This window comes from Phalacrocorax aristotelis, chromosome Z, assembly GCF_949628215.1.
Source record: "Phalacrocorax aristotelis chromosome Z, bGulAri2.1, whole genome shotgun sequence".
NCBI lineage: Eukaryota > Metazoa > Chordata > Aves > Suliformes > Phalacrocoracidae > Phalacrocorax > Phalacrocorax aristotelis.
The window spans coordinates 21,182,450-21,203,333 of record NC_134311.1 but is presented as its reverse complement, the minus strand read 5'-3'; the positions used below and the strand labels follow the sequence as shown (position 1 = coordinate 21,203,333).

At 36.0% G+C, this 20,884-nt stretch overlaps 1 protein-coding gene across 2 annotated transcripts in view; it reads left to right on the top strand.

The window, feature by feature from the left end:
• Positions 1–18,672, top strand: part of MAN2A1 (mannosidase alpha class 2A member 1) — a 122,677-nt gene extending 104,005 nt beyond the window's left edge. For both annotated transcript variants that reach the window (XM_075079368.1, XM_075079367.1), the window contains exons 20-22: positions 11,498–11,692; positions 16,777–16,887; positions 17,818–18,672. In XM_075079368.1, coding sequence (XP_074935469.1) covers positions 11,498–11,692; positions 16,777–16,887; positions 17,818–17,970 — 459 coding nt within the window. In that variant the 3' untranslated portion in view covers positions 17,971–18,672. The remainder of the gene's footprint in view (positions 1–11,497; positions 11,693–16,776; positions 16,888–17,817) is intronic.
• Positions 18,673–20,884: the final 2,212 nt, after the last annotated feature.

Below are 20,884 nucleotides of genomic sequence, written 5' to 3'. Positions count from 1 at the left end.
AAGAAAGAATTACTAGACATGGAATTCTATGTTTACAGTAGCAAGTAATTTGAAACAACAGGAGCACATCAAATCAGTTAGTGCTATGGTGCTTGCATTAACAGTGTGCAGTTTTGGTATTTTCCATAGAGCCACAAAATAACTCACTAAGAGGTATCTCTGGAAGTTGTCTATTCCAGTCCCAGCTCAAAGCAGGTCTATTTTTGTGTCAGAACAGACCTAAAAAACTGTCCACAGGCTGTAATCCATTCAGACCGTAATGGAGATGTGAAGGGTGAGAGCACATTTGGTGTGTACCTCCAGGGAAGCTTCTTGGTTGCTTCCTTCTAAAAGAAAACTAGTCCATGCACAATGAGACCCCTCTGCAAACTGGCACAGTGCCTGGTTAAGTGGGGTTGGCCATAAATTTAATTTCAGAATGGCACTGCTGCTTCAAACCAAAACATTCCTTTGGAAAACAGTTTGAAGTTACCTCAGTTAGAACAAAGGCAGGCTAAACAACTCTGGGATTATCTGGTTAGCGAAGCATTTACATGCATCTTTGCATATGTTTACCGGTTTGGGATGCCAGTAAGACATCAGCTCAGTAGAATAACAATATATTTCCCTTGTTACAATCCTCTTTCTTTCTTCCATTTTTGAAAGATTCTGTGCAAGTTGCTGAGAATCTTTCAAAGAAGAAGGGACAATGCTACAATGAAAAATCTGTTGCTTTGGTTTTAAACACCTTTTTTAAGGTGTTAAACCAGTTAAGGGGTTTGTTACAGCAAAACACCTTTTCTAAAAGATGTTTTGAGTACCTGTGTTTTAGTATCTACCTTCCTTCTCCCAACACTTCCAGCTAAGGTTATAATGGTTTTTAATAGCTGCAGAGTAAGCCTCTAAGGGCAGTTGGTTCTTACACACTCTTCCACGACCTTGAAAAGAAGGGGGATCAAAACTACAGGGGAGTTGGCGCAGTCAAAGAAGCGCTGTTGCCCCAACTGATACAGTGTGCACAACACCAAGGAGCCAAGCAAGATCTTTTAAAGAAAGATTATCTTTCTGGTGTGTTTCTGGAAATTCCAAATATTAAGAGTGTTCTAGCATTTTATTTTTCAAAATTTGTCTGAACATTAGTAGTATTTTCTTATTCATTTAACTGTTTCAGACATGTTAAAGTAAGGAAGGATAGTAGTCTCCTTTCTTTCTGTTTTGTTAAATGTACAAACATAGGGTTTTTTAGTGCGTTCTTACTAGAAGGTGGTCGTTATAACGGCTTAAAAAATAGCCCTGTCAGAAAAATTATGAAGAAATTATATGAAGTTTATATATGTACTTGGCTGCGGTGTGACTCATACACTGGTCCTAATTTTGTTGTCAAGCCCTATTTTATTATTGACTCAAGGAACCATGGAAGCTATAGGAAGAGAGAGTTTTGATGACTTGACATCTTTGCCAGTACAGGAGATCCTTGTTCCCCTTCCTCTAATGCAGACCATAAAATTTTTTCTCAGTCCAATGCATTTGACAGAGCCGCATGAAGTCACTGAGTGGTATTACGTTCAGTGGTCAGTTGGCTCTTCAGGGTTTTTATTTATTCTTGCAAGGATTTAACCATTTCATCATTAGTTTGTTTAATGAGGTGCCTTTCCTTCTGGGTCATCACTAGTGCTGCTCCCAACACAGCACGCACCATGGCTTTTCATTTTCCTGGTCACATCTTTTGTTCCCTCACAAGAGTTGTAATTCTATCCTCTATGGCTTTTGGATCATGCCAACTAATACGGGCCATACCATTCCTGGTGGGGAATGTCTTGTCACTGCTCAAACCTCTTATTGCTGCAAGGTCTCTTCCTGGCTCTCCCCACCTGACTCACTGGGTGGAGAGTTGGTATCCCTTAGGACCGTCCAACATCAAGAGGACCCTGTCCATGATGCCAATTAATATGTCACATCCCACCTGAAAAGGGGGAGGGGAGTGACTAAGGTTTGAAAATCCCCTCAGCGTGGATTAAGGTGAAGTATCACTCAAGGTCCTTATATAAACATCAACTTTAATGGGAGTTTTCTATAGAACAAGTATTCTGTACATGTTGACCTTCACAACTATATCTACTTAAATCATGTGGCTTTGTGGGAAATCAAGGTAGACCCTGTGTTACTTAACAACTTTGAGAGAAAGGGCAGGGGAGGAAGAGAGTGGTTGCCGGTCCTGGATCTGGTGTCAGACCTGCCAACAGGGGTATTCGGTGTGGAGAGAGCCCACAAGAGTGAGCCAGAGCCCCTATTTATGGCCACCGTCCAGGTACTTCTAGAACCTTCCACTGCTTTGCCTTCTCGGAGTGGTTGAGACATCAGTCAGTTAAAAAGAGTGACAGTAGGCCCGTCCTGGTGACTTGCACTTTGTCGCTGACACTGTTCACAGTACAGCCATTTGGGGCTTGTCCCTTACAACTCACCTGATTTATTGACAACTGTGTCCCTCAGACCTCTGTTAATGTTGTTGCTGTATTTAGATAAAATTTCTATATACATCTTTTTCTCCCCCTACTAGATGTAGCATTCTGTTTATATGTTCATTTTGTCCTTGCAAGCATTTTTTGCCTCTGCATATGTCTTTGACTTCTCTCCTAACGTTCATTCTTCTTTTTCATCAGATTGTCAAGCAAGAAATGAATTAGGTGTATAAATTGAAGGGATTATTATTTAGCTGAGAACGAAACAGAGTACTATTACCAGTACCTGCTTGCCAAAAGAGTAAATGTTTCTTTATTTTTGAAAATACAGACTATTTTACATTTATTATAAGTTTTATTAAAAATAAGCATTGATACCTTTTTACTTTCTGGGCCTTAGTGTGTTATATTTGTATAAGAATATGAATGAAATAGAATTTATAGGAAGTGGTAGTATCGTTATTCCATCAATTACATAGCTGGAGGAAAGATGCCATTCCAGGCACACACTTTCATCTTCAGATTCCTATTTCATACCTTGCCTTGACTTGCTCAATTTATATGACTGGATTTATAGCCTAGTCTCAAGCAGAGAGCCAGGATTCAATGGCTGAAATAGCTGCTATTGTTTGAAGGAGGTTGTTTAGAGAAACAATGATACAGGCAGTTAATAAAATCACAAATACGTGGCAGTCAGATAATCAAACCCCTTTTCTACCACCTACAACTACTCCTTTTTCTTATTAGATATCTGCCAGTATCCGCTTTCCCTGAAAATATGTGCTTGGTGAGATAGCCATTTCTGTCTGATTATTGAGTTGCATTTGCCACTTACTTGGTGTGCATATTTATAATGTGTATCTACATTTCATGTAGTAGCTATATACTATACTGTGCATTGCTATGCTATGTGTAACCACACCTTAACAAGAATAATTAACTTCATGTTACAATAAAGCAGAAACTCAACATTGGCTTAACTGCTACCATTTAGTAGCATTTTCAGGCCATGTGTGACAATATCAGATATTCTAATATAATATTTAGTTATGACTACTATAGTGAACTCTTCAAATATATCCTAATCTTGAACTTTAAAGTTTTGGGGTTTTATGGTAGCCACAGGAGAATAAAAACGGCATTTTCCTCTCACACAGAACACAATGCATCTTCTTTAGAGCCTTGCCACATATATTTATTAAGGTAGGTACACCTATTTCTTGTTTCATTTGAAGAGAGATTCAGGTATGTGTTAGTTCTTTACAGCTTTGCTTAAAACTCTACATCTAAATTATTATTACTGCTGCTACTATATAGATGATACTGTATTTCTTATGCTGAGAGTTCATGTCTACTGCTCAAGAATAGTGTTTCCATCTCCTATTTATCTACAAATGCTATCTGATTTCCGGCCACCACTCTCCTTGTTTTTATGCCAGGGCACTTTACAGCTTAATTTCTTTCAAATATTGTTTTTTGTTGACACTGTGACAAAGATTGTGGGGGATGAATTTGCAAGTAACTTAGCACTGTTTGACACATCCTTGAACTGAAGCAATGCGGCAGTAAAAAACAGGTGCAGGAGCGTGAGAAATGCCAAGAAGAATTCAAGTAAGCAAAAACAAATGAAGTAGTGCAAATAGAACAGCCTATTAGAATGTAGCATAAGGCACCTGCTTAGAGCTAGCTGACGAATAACAGAAGTTGTTTGTGTGCATGATTGTGTGAGGAATGTGTTGAAAAGATATATAAGCAGTGAAAAGCTGACAGTAAAGGTCTTCTGCAAAACATCTGTCAGGAGTCCATGACGTTCATCCATGCAAAAGATGAGTTGTAGAAAGGTTCTAAATAAAGAGGGATTTGACTCTAAGCTCCATTCATGTGATTCTGTCCAAAGTTGTAGGGAGTGAATGTTCTCTACAGCAAGGCAGGAGCCACTCACTGTAGCTGGCTCATGGTGAAGTAGGTAGTACAAAGGACTGCCATCGTCTGATTTCTGGGGTTATAGCTATGTCTCTTTTGTGGGTTTTGGGTTTTTTTGGGGGGAGTTGGGAGGGGGTGTGTGTGGTTTGGTTTGGTTTTCTTTTTTTTTAATGTATGTACATACATCTCTACAGTGAATTACTTCCCCTTGGTTGTTTTTATGTGTCTTCATTTGAGTGTACCTGACTGCCAGCTCTGTTTAGAAAGAAAGTATTTGACTTCAGTAGTATGCATAGTATTCAGGTTTGATTTCTATTAGCCCATGTAATTCACCAAAGCGGGAGGGTAGTCCTCAAGGTCTTTTCTGAGCTTATCTATGCTGGTGTGGTTTGAGTTTTTAAATTTAAGTCTTTCTGTATCAACATCTCTAGGAAGGCCTACTCGTTCCTGCTGCAAGCTCTGGTGGTAGGGTAGAACCCTTCTTAAAGGAGGGAGAAAGGCTGCAAGTCTGGCTCTTCTTGTATTCACAAGTGAAATAACTCTCAAGGGATAATCTCTTTGCACATGGAACAAGCAGTTTCAATGAGCAGCAAGAACTCCCCATAAGAAGCAGTCTTGCAACACAGGTAGCCTCTCTGGAGGACAAAAATTAGGAGATATCATTGTATAGTTTCTGTCTTTATCTTCAGTTTGGTGACCTACTGGGACAGGATAAGCTCTTCAGAGCCAACAGGAAACAAAATCTAGTGCCATGTCCCATCCACAGCTCTAGCATGGGTTATTTATTTAGGCATTAAGTCCCTCCTCCTTCCTCCTGCACTGTATTTGAACAATATACACTGTAAGAAGAATTAGAAGAGAAGAAATAAAATAGGTGGGAGAGGCTAAAACTAGAGTATAAAATACTTTTCTTGTTGAGAAAACCATGTCATGCTGTTTATCTGCTTTTGTGATGCCTTTCATCCAACTATACTGATAGCTGCGTATTTGTCAACCTCAGTAATTATGGTGGTGTGCTTATGGTCATGGTGACTAGTTACTTTCTTTGCCACCTGCACCCTTCTGTAGACCAGTGAGCAGCTGTTATCCAAATGATCTGTTTATAGAACCTGATTGCTATTATGGTGTCTGCTTAAAGACTAACTAAATTAAAAGCAAGGACCTGACAGTCATCAAAGGTGCCAGAAGCAAAGGAACCTAACCAGGGAGGAATGGAGCACACTGAACTGGCTGCTCCTGGGACCATGAAAGGAAGAAGATCAGGTTGTTCCTGGTGTGAAACCCAACAAGACAACTCAGCAGAAATAACTTTATGCAGATTAAAGACATTTTTGCATAAAAGGGTCCAGGATTTATAGGATTTGGAGGAGGGAGAGAGTTTGGGAATAAGAGGTCTGTGTGTTAGCTGTTGGAGAGAGAGAGAGACCATGGTACTCTGGGTCTGGTGCAGCTGGCTGCCAGTGTCTGGCAAGACCAATATTCTCTGTGTGTGCCTATAACTGCTTCAAACTTCAAGCTGACAGGTAGGGGACTGGCACCTGGAAAGATGTGAAGTCTGAGCTGGTGAATGCTTAAGGGGCCTAAGGTTCAGGCCTGGATATCAGATGGGCTTAAAGTCCACAATGATTTTCAAGGGATCAGTGGTTGTTGACTATATTTGTGAAGCAAGAAAGTTAGGGTCTTTGACAAGCAAACTTCCGACCTGATCAGCAGGAGGACACAATCAAATTTGGATTGTCTGTTCTGCTCATGTCACCCAAGTGCTCTGTGGTTCTGTGGGTGCTGTTAAAGGTGCTGCTCTCTGCCCATTTGTATGGCTGGACATGTGTGTGTGTGCATGCCTATTGTGAATACATGCTCTCTGCCTTTCTCTTGCCTGATCCTGGGGGAGAAGAACCACAGCATATCAACCATCTATCAATCTGAAATGAGAGGAGTCCCCTGGTCTGAGAGACTACCAAATTTGGCAGACTGAAAAGTACTCTCCCTGTGGGTCAAAATTTCCCAGGTTTGGTTACCTGTAGCAATCCCAGGTTTTCTCACCTGCAGTCTCAGTGCCAGCTAAGAATTCACAGGCGGTACTGAAACTCTGTGGTGATTTTAGAGTCACTCTGAACCAGCTCACAGCCTCATGGATATTTTACAGTGCCTCAGAATTTACATTTCCTCTCTAATCAGTCTCCTGGGGCAACTTTCACCTAGCGTGGCAGAAATGTATTTCCAGTGTAACAGCCTCCAAGTGAATTTGACAGAAAATCGTCCATTCCTAGAGGTAAAGAGGTAATACCAGTTTTTGTTTCCTCAGTTGAGTCCTCCTTTGCTGGTCACTTCAATAACTATTAAAAATCCCTAAGCATTTCAGAATACGGTTCTCAGTAAAGGATATGAAATATGTTGCCAAAAGAAATTATGCTTTGATATGCAAAACTGTAACATAACTGATGAATATTTCAGTGTTGACAAAAATGTATGTGTGAACAATTCAGGCAGATCTAATCCTTATATTTTTCAGGATTTTTGCCCCTAACGTCCTTCTCCTTCTTAAATGCACTAGGAGTTTTTACAGGCACACAAAAATCTAGCTCCAGACATATACTGCAGAAGAAAGGGAATGATACGTCCATATCTGGAAGACATTCAGAACTTGTCAGACTTTGGTTATTATTTTTGATTATAATGTGCAACTTCACATTAATTTAAAGCAAGTGCATCTGATTTTCACTTGGTGAGGTAATAGCCAGGCAGTCTTGTGTGTAATGCCTGCAGCTGAGTTGAAACCATTTACTGCTTGATGTCAGTTTCATGAATTTGACTAGTATCAGTCTAAAATAAAATCTGAATTTCTCTTCCAAGGTGGGAGCTTTAGGGCAATGTGTGTGCAAGAATGTTATGCAATTTTCTCACTCTCTTCCTGTTTACAGACACCTTCTTCCTCAAGTAGGGGACATTCTACATAGTTAAGGATTCAAGGTGTTTGCATTTGGGGAAGAATGTATGTAATATTAAAGGTTAAGGTCTCTGTCCTTACCTGTCAGTTATTTTTGTCATGTACTGTAAAACTGCATATTCACATAGTCAGTGATATATGCTATTGTGTTTCTCACCTATAAGCAAGCTATCAGAGTATTACCCAACCAGTTTCTCACATAGAAGCAGCATCTCATCAAACGTGCAAAGGGATTGTATAGAAAGAAACAAATTTTTCTTTCCATATTTGTCTTTGTGAAGCTTTAGATTCTTTGGTTGGCCATCTCTGTTGCTGTCAGTTGCTAGATTATGATTGAGAGATATTTAATAATACTATTTCCCTATGTTTTGGGACTAGAGATGCCCAGAAGAGTCTTTTTACTCCACCAATTAGATTTTCCAGTCCGGAAACATTCTTCTTTAAAGAGTGCTGCCAGTTGGTTTTCTCAACCTGTGACAGAAGAAGTTAATAGAAATTGTTTCCTCACACAACATGAGAGAGAATGAGAGACCTTTTTGTTCAGGAATAGTCCAGGTGCTTTGGTATCAGCCTGTTTTGATTTAGCAGGCCCCCAAACTATGTTTCCAGATTTTATTTGAATGCACTGACATCCAAAGTCAACATCCACATTTCAGCATGCTTGATCAGATAGTTTGAGCGCTGGTGGGGTTTGGGAGTTATAATTAAATTTCTTTCCTGACTAGGGTTGTTCATAGCAGAGGATCATCTAGAGGAGGAGCAAAATGTGATTAGATATTCTGTATGCCTCAGTTTCCTTTCCCTAGTTTCATATGGGAAATTTTAGACTACTTGTCTGTACTGAAAGTTAATTGTTTCTCTGTTAACTCAACTGAACTCCAGTTATCAACTGTTTCAGCTTTATTTTCTACAGTATTTTCCATCTCTTTCTTCCATTCAATTACTAAATGATTTCTGAAGAGTCTAATTAGTGGTTTTCCCCTCTAATTAAGGACCTCAGTTCCTCAATTTAAACTCTTACCAGAAAACCCTCTGAGTCTTTTCTTAATCTCTTCCATCCTCCATTTATAGATAAAATAGCTCATTTCTGATATAAGGGCACTTTTTATGGATGAGGCCATTTATAGAACTTTTTGCAAATTGTAACCTAAGGTTAATACTGGTGTGTGGTTTGTTTGTTTGTTTTCCCTCAAAACTAAAAGTTTAGAATTATTCACCTTACTTTTGATAAGGAAAGATGTGAATTTGTTTACAGCTATTGCACATTCAAGGGGTTGTTTGAACACAGAGTTTCCAATTGGATAACTGTATATGAATGTGCTGTAATTAAATTTAAAAGTCAGTATTTACTTTGCTTAGAGCTCATTAAGCCAGCACTCAGCTATATCAATGGCATTGATCGGAATCTTGCCAGTACATAGTGTTTGTAAGGCTGCTGATGGAGCTTCATTCACAAAGAGTGCTAAACACTTTCAGTGAAGTTGAAGAAATAACGCCACTTTTGAGAGAGCAGTACTTTAATTAGAGGGAGACTGTGGGACTATGTCTTCTGACTTAGCATCAGCAAGGTGCTGCTGGAAGCCACCCACATAGTGAATGTGCATATAGAGTAACTGTTCTTCCAAGTGTGTTGTCTGTGTGTGCAAACCCTTCCCATCTCTCTCTTTCCCCAGAGTCCTGTTGAAAATTTGGATCACTAGATTTGAGAGGGGAAAGACGTTCTCCAATCCTTTCGTGGCTGTGATGTGCCTAGGGGGAGTGAGATTTGAAGTGTCCTTCACTTGTGGATCTTATGTGATAGCATTGTCACCACAGTGTTTATAAAACCCTTTTTCCCTTGGTCTCCTGGCAGCTTTTGACACCTGCTGTACATTCCCATTGCTATTACATAGATTCAGTGAATTACTATACTTCTTCTATTGGTGCACTCATCCAAAACTGACTGTCATCCCAGATGTGGGATATACAAGATTCGGGATGAAATCTCCACCTAGGTCTTAGTGCAGCTTTTCAAATTTTGAATTTTGGATAATGCTTAAGTATAATGTTTATGGCTGTGATAAAATATCTAAACACAGCAGGAGCAAAAATGAGCAAAGTTGAATCAGCTGTAGCATTTGCCAGCATCCTTCAAGACTGTATTTCTCTGCAATCCTCAGTTATGTCCAGAATCTAGGAATTGAGGAGCCACTCTTTATGGTTCTACTATGGATTATCTGAGAATTTTGTCCCATTACCCATTAATAGTAAATTATTCTCTCCCACCCACATTCATCTGCAGTTCCCAGTGTCTTTCCTTCCATCTTTCCTGCTTTCTCAACTGCAATATACATTACTGCAAATTTATAGCAAAAGCACCTTTTTTATTCACATTTCTTCTGTTAGCCTTAGAGGAGACTTTGAAGGATTCAGTCCTAGCAGATCAACCTGCCCTGTGCTATCTCTTCCTAGACAAGGCTGAGGATTCATCTGATATGCAAGCAAACAACTTAACAGAAAAAAATATTTAATAGTAGTAAGAAAATTGACGAAGTGTTTTGACTGACTTTAGCACATCTACGGCAACAGAGTAAACGGTGTTCCTTTGGGGTCAAGCAGTTAATTCTTCTTTGAAAGAACATGTATATGCACATTTTCCCTGTGGGCAGAGTGTGCATGCAGTCAGTTGAACTGAAGACTTTCAGCTTTAGCTGTACTTAGAACAAGCTTACTCACAGTTTAATTGGAAAAGAAGAAAATCAGAAGGAAGCTTGCCAGTCATGCTGAACTATTCAAGGTAATAAAAAAAACCAAGGCTAACTGAGGAATTGGAGGACTCAACATTGATTAAGAAGGCAGTAAAGTGGCAGACGGAATTCGATGTAAATAAATGTAGTGAAGTGCATGAAGGAGCAATCCTCTACAACTATCAACTATGACCATTTTTGGAAAGTGATTTCGGGTTCATACAAGATCTATAAAAATACTAGCCTCAATGCTTAGTAGCTACCAAAAAGGGAAACAGTGTTAGTCATTATTAAGAAAAGCATCAAGAATAAAACAGAAATTACCATCTTATATCAATTCAGCCCTAGCATATTTTCAGTTGCTACACTATCAGATGTATTTGATGCTACTACAGAGGTATAAATAAATATGCATCCATGCATACACACCCCAAAACAGGAATTACTGTCATCGTTGTCCATTATAAGCTCATAAATAATGCTCCCCTTTGCTTTAAGTATCTTCCATTTATTTTTTACTTCCATGTCTTCAGCCTGTCATAAAATGCAAATTTAGTACATCAGTGCTTAAGTTATGTTTTCGTTAAACTTTCTGCAAAGATTTCACTAAAAATCATGTGCTTTAACAGGCAGGGATTTATCTGATTAAGTATGCGAGGAAAAATAAGAGCAAAATAAGTTTTCACCCATTTCTACCTTACTTCACTGACATTCTAAGACAGAAATTGCCTTTTTAAAGTTCCTTTGTTTTCTTTTCTGGCTTCTGTGGATCTTTAACTACCTGTTTGTGAATATGTAGGACTTAGTTGTCTCAGGTTTGTAACAGCTTCTACAGCCATGTAAAAGCACTGCAAATATTAAACCTGGGAAAGTACAAAACTTGTAAAATCTTGGGAGAGATTCCCTTCAGTTACTGCTGGCAATGTTGAAATAAAACTGCTGAAAGAAATCTTTTGCATTGTGGACCAAGACAAAGATTTTAGTTGCAATTCTTCCAGAAAACAGTTTTTGGAAGTTAGATTTAAAAAGAAAGGATGTAGGATACAAGTTACATGAATCTGAAGAAAGTAGATAAGAAATTTATGCAGGAAAGGAAGGCTGCAAAAGACTAGCTAGCTGTCAGTATTCAAGTAGACACTGAATAAAAGGGAGCAACTTGTTAAAGTAGTAGCTTGTTTCTTTCTCTGAACTACATTGTTTACACATCAAAGGCTAACAAAGAAAACTGAGGAATTGTGTAAAATGACATATCATCTAATGATCATTTTGAAAGATGTGCTAATGAGTTATAAAAGCAGGAGTATACCTAGTACTAAAAAAGAGAATTAGTGGGTGATCAGAAGCTTTCAAAAGTACTTAAATGAACAGAATATAAATTAAATTAGTCTATTAAATTAATGGAATCATATAAGTTGTTTTCAAATTAACTTGATTTTACAAATATTTTCTCTTGTGTTTTGCAGAATGAAGAAAAGGCATCAGTCAGTTTTCCCTCACTTCTTAGCCATATGACTTCTTCTTTCTTAAATCATCCTGTAATTCCAATGACAACATATGCAGATTCAGGTGTCCCGGAGATGCTAAATACATTTTCTCCCCTCATGTCATCCATGCCTTGTGACATGCACATAGTCAATCTAAGGACAATCCAATCAAAGGTAAGATCAAATCATTATTTTTATGAGCAAACATGATATAGCTTATTAGTTATAGCTATAATAATATAATATAATAATAGCTTATTAATGTATGCTAATCAAATACTTTATTCTAGGAAAGTAATTTGTGATTTTTTTTATATGATATGATAAACTGCAGGGTGATGACTAGTTTTTGTTAAATCTGTGAGAACTAGAGACTTGTGTCAGATTGAGTGATGTAAAATACAGTAATTGTTTTTTCACAACATTATAATATGCATAGTGCATTATTCTGTCTCTGAAGGGGACACATGTCATTGCGTTCCCAAAGCTTAAGAGGAGAAGGGCTCATATACTTTGGCCTCTTCTGCATTAAGAAGAATGAAATTTAAGGCCATTAGACTTTGTTCTGAGTACAAAAATTTGTGGTTTTAGTAAAACATATAATTTTAAACCCTTCTGATTCCGTTCAGAAGACTTAAAAAAATCTACCACATCTTAACATCCATAGCATAAGTTGTTAAAATATTTTTAAGCTTAAATACAAGACCTATTTTAATTATTCTAACATCAGTTTACAGTCCTTTGTTTCTGTGAAACTGTTCTTTGGTTGATATACAAACAAAAATAACCAAAACACAAACACAAACACCCAACCAATCAACCAAAAAAACCAACCCCAAAACGCCTATCAAAAGAAACCAAACAAAAAACCTCTGTACTCAATATTTTTTCCTTACAAAGGAACGTACACAATTGTAATCACCATATTTTCTGTTTGATAATCTATGCAACTGTTTGTGCATTCTTCTTGCACCAGCTCTTTTCTTTTTCTAAATTCTTTTCAGTTTTTTAACACCTTTTGAAGTGTAGGTATAGTAACTTCATGCTGTATTGCAGTATCACTCACCAGTGCTGTTACCATACATGAAATCCCTTTTTATATCTGCCTTACTTAGATACTTAGAAACTACAGTTGTCCCTTCTCCCTTAGAGTCTCTGTGGTGGCTGAGGTAGAACTGCTTATCTATAATAACCTCAGATTATATTCAGAATATCTGCAAAACCTGCCATTAGCTGCTGTTTTATCTTAATAGTTCTTCATTTTCAGTCTTCATCCTTTTTTTAAAACTTAGAGAATCATTTCATTTTCTTACACTTTCTCTGTGAATAAATAGTTCACTCTCATGTGCACCCCTTCAGCTGCAACTGTTTCTTATTTTGAATTTCAAAGTGGAATAACTCTTGGTTCTTATGGGTCTCATGCCTTTGAAGAGGTAGGAGGAAGATTCAGATTGAATTAAATCTTCATGCGAAGTGTATGTTCCACGCTTCAGGGTAAAATCTTTTCATTTACCTCAACCAGCTCAGCACCACCTGTCTGCTTCAGCATGTCAAGCTCAGGGGCAGACCTTCATGAACATGCCCCCTCTCTCTTTTCAAGGCCTAAATTTCTGTCCCTTGTTTGTATCATGTGGCCATGAAACCTGTGGAATGGAAGGCTGGATCTGCGTCTGCTGTTTTGAGTTCAGTGTTACTACTCATAGGTGAATTCTACAGTTTTAATTGGGCTATACTGGCCTCACTATCCCAGTCAGCATAAGATTGTTTGAGGCTATGATCTCTTCCCTGTCCATAACTGTGTATTTCAATGATTTCTTGATTGACAGCTCTTGAGCTTGCAACATTACTTTGTGCACTTCAAAGTGGAAGTTATCAGTAGTCATAGGATAGGAGGACTGTTGTTATAGGTACAGAACAGTTCTTTCCCACAGAGAAATGATGCTATGCCTTGCAAAGAATTTCTTGCATGCCAAAATGGCCTTTTTAAATTTCTCCTCACTTTCTGCTTCCTTTCTCCATCTTCCAAGAATTTGAATGACAAATGTCATAATTCTGGCTAATTGATGCAATCCAGTATTTTCCAGAAATGTAAACTACTCCATTGCTTTAGCTGTTGAAGTTTCTTTTCAAGAAATTGTTTTATTAGAATTTCACATAAAAGGATACCAAATTGAAATAAAGTATTAAGATTTAAGGTAGAAATAAGAATGCATGAAAATGAAAAAAAAAAAAAGTAAGGGAATTCCTAGTTTCCCTTTAAACTCTGCTCCTTTCAGTGGGAATAATATTGCTATTGTAAGATATGTGATCCTGTCATGGAAAAGTCCAATCAATCCCATAGGAAAATGAAATTTAAAGACGTATTAATGAAGCTCCAGTTTTTAGTTGTTTTACGCAGATTTTACCTACTGGCTGGGCCTCAAGATTTAAAAACTGAATAAATTTGTCCTTTCGTATTAAATATAAATACATATTTTTGTCATGTTGCTTGAACTTTTCAGTGCATCTCTGTTAGCTTACAGTAATCAAATAAAAAAGTGCTTAAATGGGTTTTCTTTCTTATAAAAATTTTCGCAGCATTGCCCTGGGACACTGCTTATGAGAAAATCTAGCAAAATTATTTTTCCATCTAGAAGCCTGTCGTGAGAACTGCATTTTACTTCTCAGATGAAAATCAAATCAAACTTTGGCAACTCTTCCACAAAAGGCAGTCATTGATTTGATAGTACAGTAGTTAGGGAATTTTTGTCATACAACAATGCTGTGAAGTTTTAGAAGATTAAGGATATTGTTGTTTGTTGAAAATTTAGAAATTTATTACAGGTTTTCATGCAGTTATGGTCATGTTTAGAAGGTATATTTTGTAAATTAGTTTCATTCTTGCTCAGACATTCCGTAGGCTTGTGTACACTTTATCTAATTTAATAATTTACACTTAATCTAATTTAAAGATCATATAAGAAAAAGTAAGTTAAAGTACATTCAGAGGTTGTGGCAACTTGCTCAGTCTTACACCTGCTTTGATAATAGGTTAGAACAGCTGAATTTATTACACATGGATGCTACGTGCCTGATAAAGTCCTGGGAATTTTAAAGAGTTGACTACTATATCATAGATGTTTATACTTACCAAAACTTTTTCCTTGAAGGTGTCATTGTTTATTACCTTTTTGTTTTAAATCTTTTGAATCTTAATTAATATTATATTTAATTTTAAAAACTTGAGAGATGAAATATCATGCCATTATTTGAAACACATAAATGCATTTGTTATGCAGATGCCTACAAGATAATTCCACTCTAATAGAGCAAGTGTTGATACTCGTTACTGGCTTGTCATTTTTAACATCATTTTACCCCATAGGAAGTCAGGCTTTTGCAGTATGAATTTTAATATTTCACTAATCTGATGTTTAGGCAGACAGTATTATTTCGTGTGCATAAAAATGTCTACTTTTAAGTGCAATGCTGTCACATCAGTGACAGTGAAAACCAAGCCAGGTATTTCTTCGCTGGAGACGGAAAATAATTTTGTCACATCATCATTTGTACCTTACTTAATGTAGAAAGTGATACTACTGTTCCAATAACAGGCTAAGAACTTTTTCAATCATCAGTGATATTACGTACTGAAAACTTGTTTGAATATTCTGACTGTAGACACCATTCGTTAATTAAAAACCTGATTTTAGGTGTTATAAGCTAATGTTGTTCATTAAAATCTTCTCAAACTGAATTTTTTTCATGATTTATAAGCTATGCACAGTTTTTACCAATGTTTTACTGCAAAGTATCTCATTTCAATTCCAAATACTGTTCAATAAGTTTTTACTATTTTAAATGAGGAACTTACTTAGAATACACTAATACTAAGTTTATCAGTTAATGGTATTCTATTATACGAATGAGTACTTAATACTATGAGTTTGTCATACTATCAAGCTGTCCCAAGATCTCCTTTATTAGGAGACAATTGATTTGGATCTGAAGCCTGTTAGATTAAGACCTGTTGTTTGTTACACCTTCAAGAGCTAAAGCATCACAAAATGCCTAGTGCTTGGTGGCATAGGTTTCTCCAAGGCCCTAGATGCTTACTGAAGTACCAGAAATGAACATAACTTATAGCAGAGGGTTTTGGGAAAAAGCACCAGGACAAAAACAAGTAACCCAGAAATAAATTAGACTAAAATAGCCTGAAGATCTGGCATGGCTGCAGATAGAACCAATTTTTTAAGACCTTATTATATAGGTAATAAGATGAACAGATGAAGAATGTAAAACAACAACAACAAAAAAAAGTAAGGCATCATAGAAAATAAATTACTACGGTGAGTGTAACAATACAGCAAACAGCTTGTAGCATGAAGGGCATCTTTTTTGTGCCACTCGTGTGGTGTGAAGATAGCTTGCATGCACATTCATCTATAATGTGAAGAAGAATTTCTTTTTTGTTACTCCTGGTGTATGATTTCGTGGGTTTTTACATCTTAGTGTAAATGAAAAAAAAAATGAAGCTTTTGTATAAATTGAAGTTTCCCAGCCAGTTCTAAGCCATGGCTTTGTTTTCTGAAGTACATATCAAAACAAGATTCTGATTTGAGGCATTTATATGCTATTCTTGTGACCATTTGTCCTAAGTGAATTTTAGTGATTTGGTCCAAACTAGAAAGTTGTGATTGTGAGTTACTCTTGGGTTACTCTTTGACGCCTGTTGAGGCATAAGAGCAATGTATGTCTTCTCTATAAACATAAAATTCATTTAATACTTGTATTTTAGTGTACAGTTTTGTGTACATCTTAAGCTGAGTTACATTTTAGAGGGCAGCTTTGCAGAATAAAAGCTTGATGGAACATAGTCACAATGAGTGTTTAAAATGGGATATCGTAGTTAGCATATGATTTCTAGTTTGGTTTTGGTTTTGCCATATAATTTTTCTGGGAAGGCAATTAATACAACTGTGATAGCTACATTTAAATTCTGAGTCTGTACATGTGCATCTATTGAGCTTTGAACTCTGTGGTTAACAACTTACTTTTATGTTCTGTAGTACTTTGTATATCTAAACTCTCTTTGCTGTTCAGTTCTTTCTGTGCTTAGTCTTATAAACATTAAAATAAACATGACCGTTCAATATAGGCTGATTATTTCAAGCATAAGTGGCTCTAGCACTGTAAGGTAATGATAATTTTATGAGGTCCTAAAACATCTTTCTAGCTCTGATACTTCCTGAGTAATATTTTATTTTGTTTATTTGTAGGTAGATACTGAGCCGTCTGATGAAGCTGCTCTGATTCTTCACAGAAAGGGTTTTGACTGTAGATTTTCAAACAGAGACATGGGTCTTCTCTGTTCCACTACTCAGGGAAAGGTATACTGACATTTTATAGGTAGCTTATGGTACAAGTATTGCAGAAACACTGACTTTAAATCAAATTATAGGTGAAGCATAGATGGTTGTTTATCAATGGTTCTGCTTTCAGGATAACTCAGGATAAGTTTATCTTGAAAGCTGCGTTCTATTTGATAAAGGTATAGATCTGCTGGTGTGTGGGAATGACCATGTAAGCATCAACAAGTAAACTTCTGGGTCAGTTTTAATCTCATTACTTCCTATAAATGTTTTTGCGTATAACACAGATTAGTATTTCTCAAATAAGTTTTTAATAGTGTTTTAGAACTTTACTAAGTTAAATGGGTCATATTCCATCTTCTGAAGCGTAGCTTTTGAGTAGTATTAAGATATCCACAAATTATATTACTGTTACTTTGAAAACTCTTGCATGTCCTTTTCTACCCATGCTCACTTAACATGACCTACACCATTGCAAATATCTGAGGTTTTGCAATTGCTATAGAATTGATGTGATACATAAGATTATGAAATATAAATTATACAACTTTGTTCTGAGGGTTACGGTTGGACTAGATGGTTATGAATCTGTAGAAACTTTGTAATCTAATTTTGAAATAGGTTGGAATTTTCTTTAAGCAGAAGAGTAAGTGTTGTTTTGTTTATAAACAGGAATAGTTTTAATCCAAATGTTTCTGATATTTTTTTAATATATTGATTTAACTTACTTGCTTTGAAATATGGCCAGTGGACACTGCCCAAAAAGATGTAATTCCATGTATAGCATTTGAGTCATGGTACTTAAAAATATTCCTAATCTTTGGTGTAAGAATTGGCTGTGCTGATACCTGTAAGGAGATGTATCATTTGGATTGTTGTTAGAGATTAGGTTAAAGTCAATTTTAAGGTATATACAGTATTTTCTAAATATATTTCCTTTTTTTCCAGGTAAAGGTGCATAAACTCTTTAACAAATTCAGAGTGGAAAGTCTTACACCAACATCTTTATCTTTGATGCATTCACCTCCAGATGCCAGAAATATGAGTGAAATAAATATGAGTTCTATGGAGATAAATACCTTCCGGATTCGGCTAAGATGAAATCTGGCTTTAGTACTCAGATAGAGAAGAGGAATCTGCAATTATATCTCCTCAAGTTTCACGTGCAATAAGAAGCACATTCTTGTTATTCCAGCTTCTGGATACTGTGAGAAAAACATGCATTCTATAAGTTTTTTGACCAACACAGTGAAAAGCCATGTTGCAAGAAATGTTTTTGTTTGGTTTGGGGTTTTTTTTCATAGAATAGGAACATCAGTATAAGTTAATGCAACAAGTTAAAAAACTTCTAAAGATGTTAACCTCTCAACAGATTAAATCTCAGGTTAAATGCTAACTAATGATGTTTCTGGTGTTTTAATTTTCATAAGGAGGGGATTGGATTTTAAACAGCCTTCTTTGCTGATCCTTGATGAGTTTATGTACAAATAAGTCTAGAAAGTCCTGATGCAGCTTGGAAATAAAATGGAACAAAATGTTCTTCTGTAGTAGCTAATGTCCAAATATTTACAATCATTTATATAAATTACAATAATCTCAATTTATTCCACAATTAATTTCAATTTATTCAACACAAAGGGGATTATTAATTGTGGTAAAATGAAAGCCTGCAGTACTTGTGATAAGTGATGGTAGATTTTAATACTTCTACCATTCACCTGAGTTATGTAAATAGGAAAACATGAACCTACAAAATAATTTTGCAATGGAAATGTTTAATAAAACTCCCATTTTGTTACTTGACATACTGGGATATGTGCAATTATTCCATTATCATGAATGATGAAATATGTCCATAATTATCATGAATACAGGATTTTTTATAAAATTCATTTAGATACCGATGTTCTCTGAAATGAGTTTTCTATTTCAGGATTACCATATCAGGATAAATGTGCCTTATTTTTTGATACGTCTTGTTACGATTTTGGTGTCTATGTTAATGTTTTTGGGGGAAAGGTAGTTTATATAATACTTAAGCTGTGTATCTTCAATTTGACAATGCTGGCCACACTCTGATCTATGTCCTCCTGCACCAAGTTTGTGCTATCTTATTCTGAACATTTTGACTATTTGAATGTATTAAAATGATGTCATAACATGAAACACAACAAAAAAAGAATTGCTGTAAAATCTAAATTCAGCTGCTTTCAAGGACATTGCAGCTTGATGCAGAGGGTTGATAGTTAGCAAGACATACTTTGCAGTCCCATCAAAATGTGTGCTTGCATGTCACAGACTGTGGTGACGTATTAATTCAGAATCATGTGCCTATATTTTAAACAACATTTTTCAAACTTACAACCTCACTTACATTGCCAGCATTCACATTACTGAAGAATGGAGTCTTACGTTTTGCTTTGTTTTCATTTATTAAGTAATTCATATTTAGTGCTGAAGCCATTCAAGTGTGAAAAATATTTCACTAAGTAGACCTGCTGTTTACAGTTAATGTATATAAACATGCACTTGAGTATGATCCCATTTCCAAGTCTTCATTTATCTTCATAACTCTTTCTTCTATCTCTTGCTTATGCTTTACTTTTCCATACATCATTGCTTATCTTTAATACTAATGCATGAAAAGTCATCATAACTGGTAAAAAGATGTGCTATTTTCTAACTCTAATATTGCCTACTGTGTTTGATTTCATCGTTGTTCTACAGTGTATCAAATTATATCATGTAGCTACAGGCTATCTTAAAAGAAAATGAAAGTGAAACTTTGATTTCCTGAATTGTCATAGGATGGATCTTTGTTGGGATTGTGTAGATTTCCCTACTTAATTCAAGCTACTGTGTGTTTTGTAATTAATGAAATTCTTAGTAGGATCTGGTGCAAGTTATGTCAAAAATACAAGAACCACTAACCACAAACGGAAGAATCAGATGGATCCAAGAAACGGATGTTTTCATGCAATAAACATGTACTGTAAGTTTTCTTAGCTGTAGTGTTTGAAAATACTATTTTTGTTGGAACGCAAAGCTTGGTAGAGTTGCCAGCAGAAAGTTCTCATAACATTGATTTTATTGCATCTTCAGAATTAAAATGGTTCAGAGACTTTTATGTGTTCTGTGCAAGAGCTTTCGAAATACTATTTCAGTTTTGTTAGGCAGAAAAGTAAAATTTTGATGCAATAAAGTTTTAAAGAGTTTTGCCTGTTGGAATTGCTTCCAAAAGATGTTTCATATAACATTGGGTCTTTTATTTTATCATCAGCAGTACAATCATCATGCCTGAATCTTCCTTAACCAGCAGATTTAATTTTTGTTCCGTTTATTTGCATTTCTTTGTGTAACAACAGAACAGCCTTCAATCTGGAATACTTTCCTAAAATCCTTAAAGAAGTCAGAACTCCAAAGTCTGATAATAAATTTTACCTTAATAGGTTCAGAATGTGGCTGTCAATTGATTTTTTTTTTTGTTTTGTTCAACAACTCTTAATGAATTATTACACTGAATTTTTGATATATTGGATATTTTGATTAAGTTCTTGTTTTCTTCATGCGTTGGCCATCTAATTTAATCATATTATTTTCTTTTTTCTATTTTTATAGCTGCTGTGTTTATAACTACTGGTTAAGAGAACCAAACATCCTTACCTTCCTGTATGGTTTTAAAGAAGATGCTGTGTAAGAAATAGTTTAAAACTTTGTAATTACTTTCCATATCAGAATTGTACCTGTACTGAATTTTTTTTTTACATTCCTTTATCTTAAATGTCTTTGGTTTACTTGCTCATGTTGTCTGAAACAAACTGGTTTCAATTGAAGGTTTTTGATATTTTCTTGTGGAAGGTTTTATATCTTATGGGGATATGTAAAATAAGATCTCTAATAAAAGATAATGTTATTGTGAAATATGGTCACTGTCATTTATGCCTTAGCCATAGATCATTTATATTAAAAAAAATAAGACAGAAACAGCAAGCATGCGTTCTTTGAGAAGGTTGAT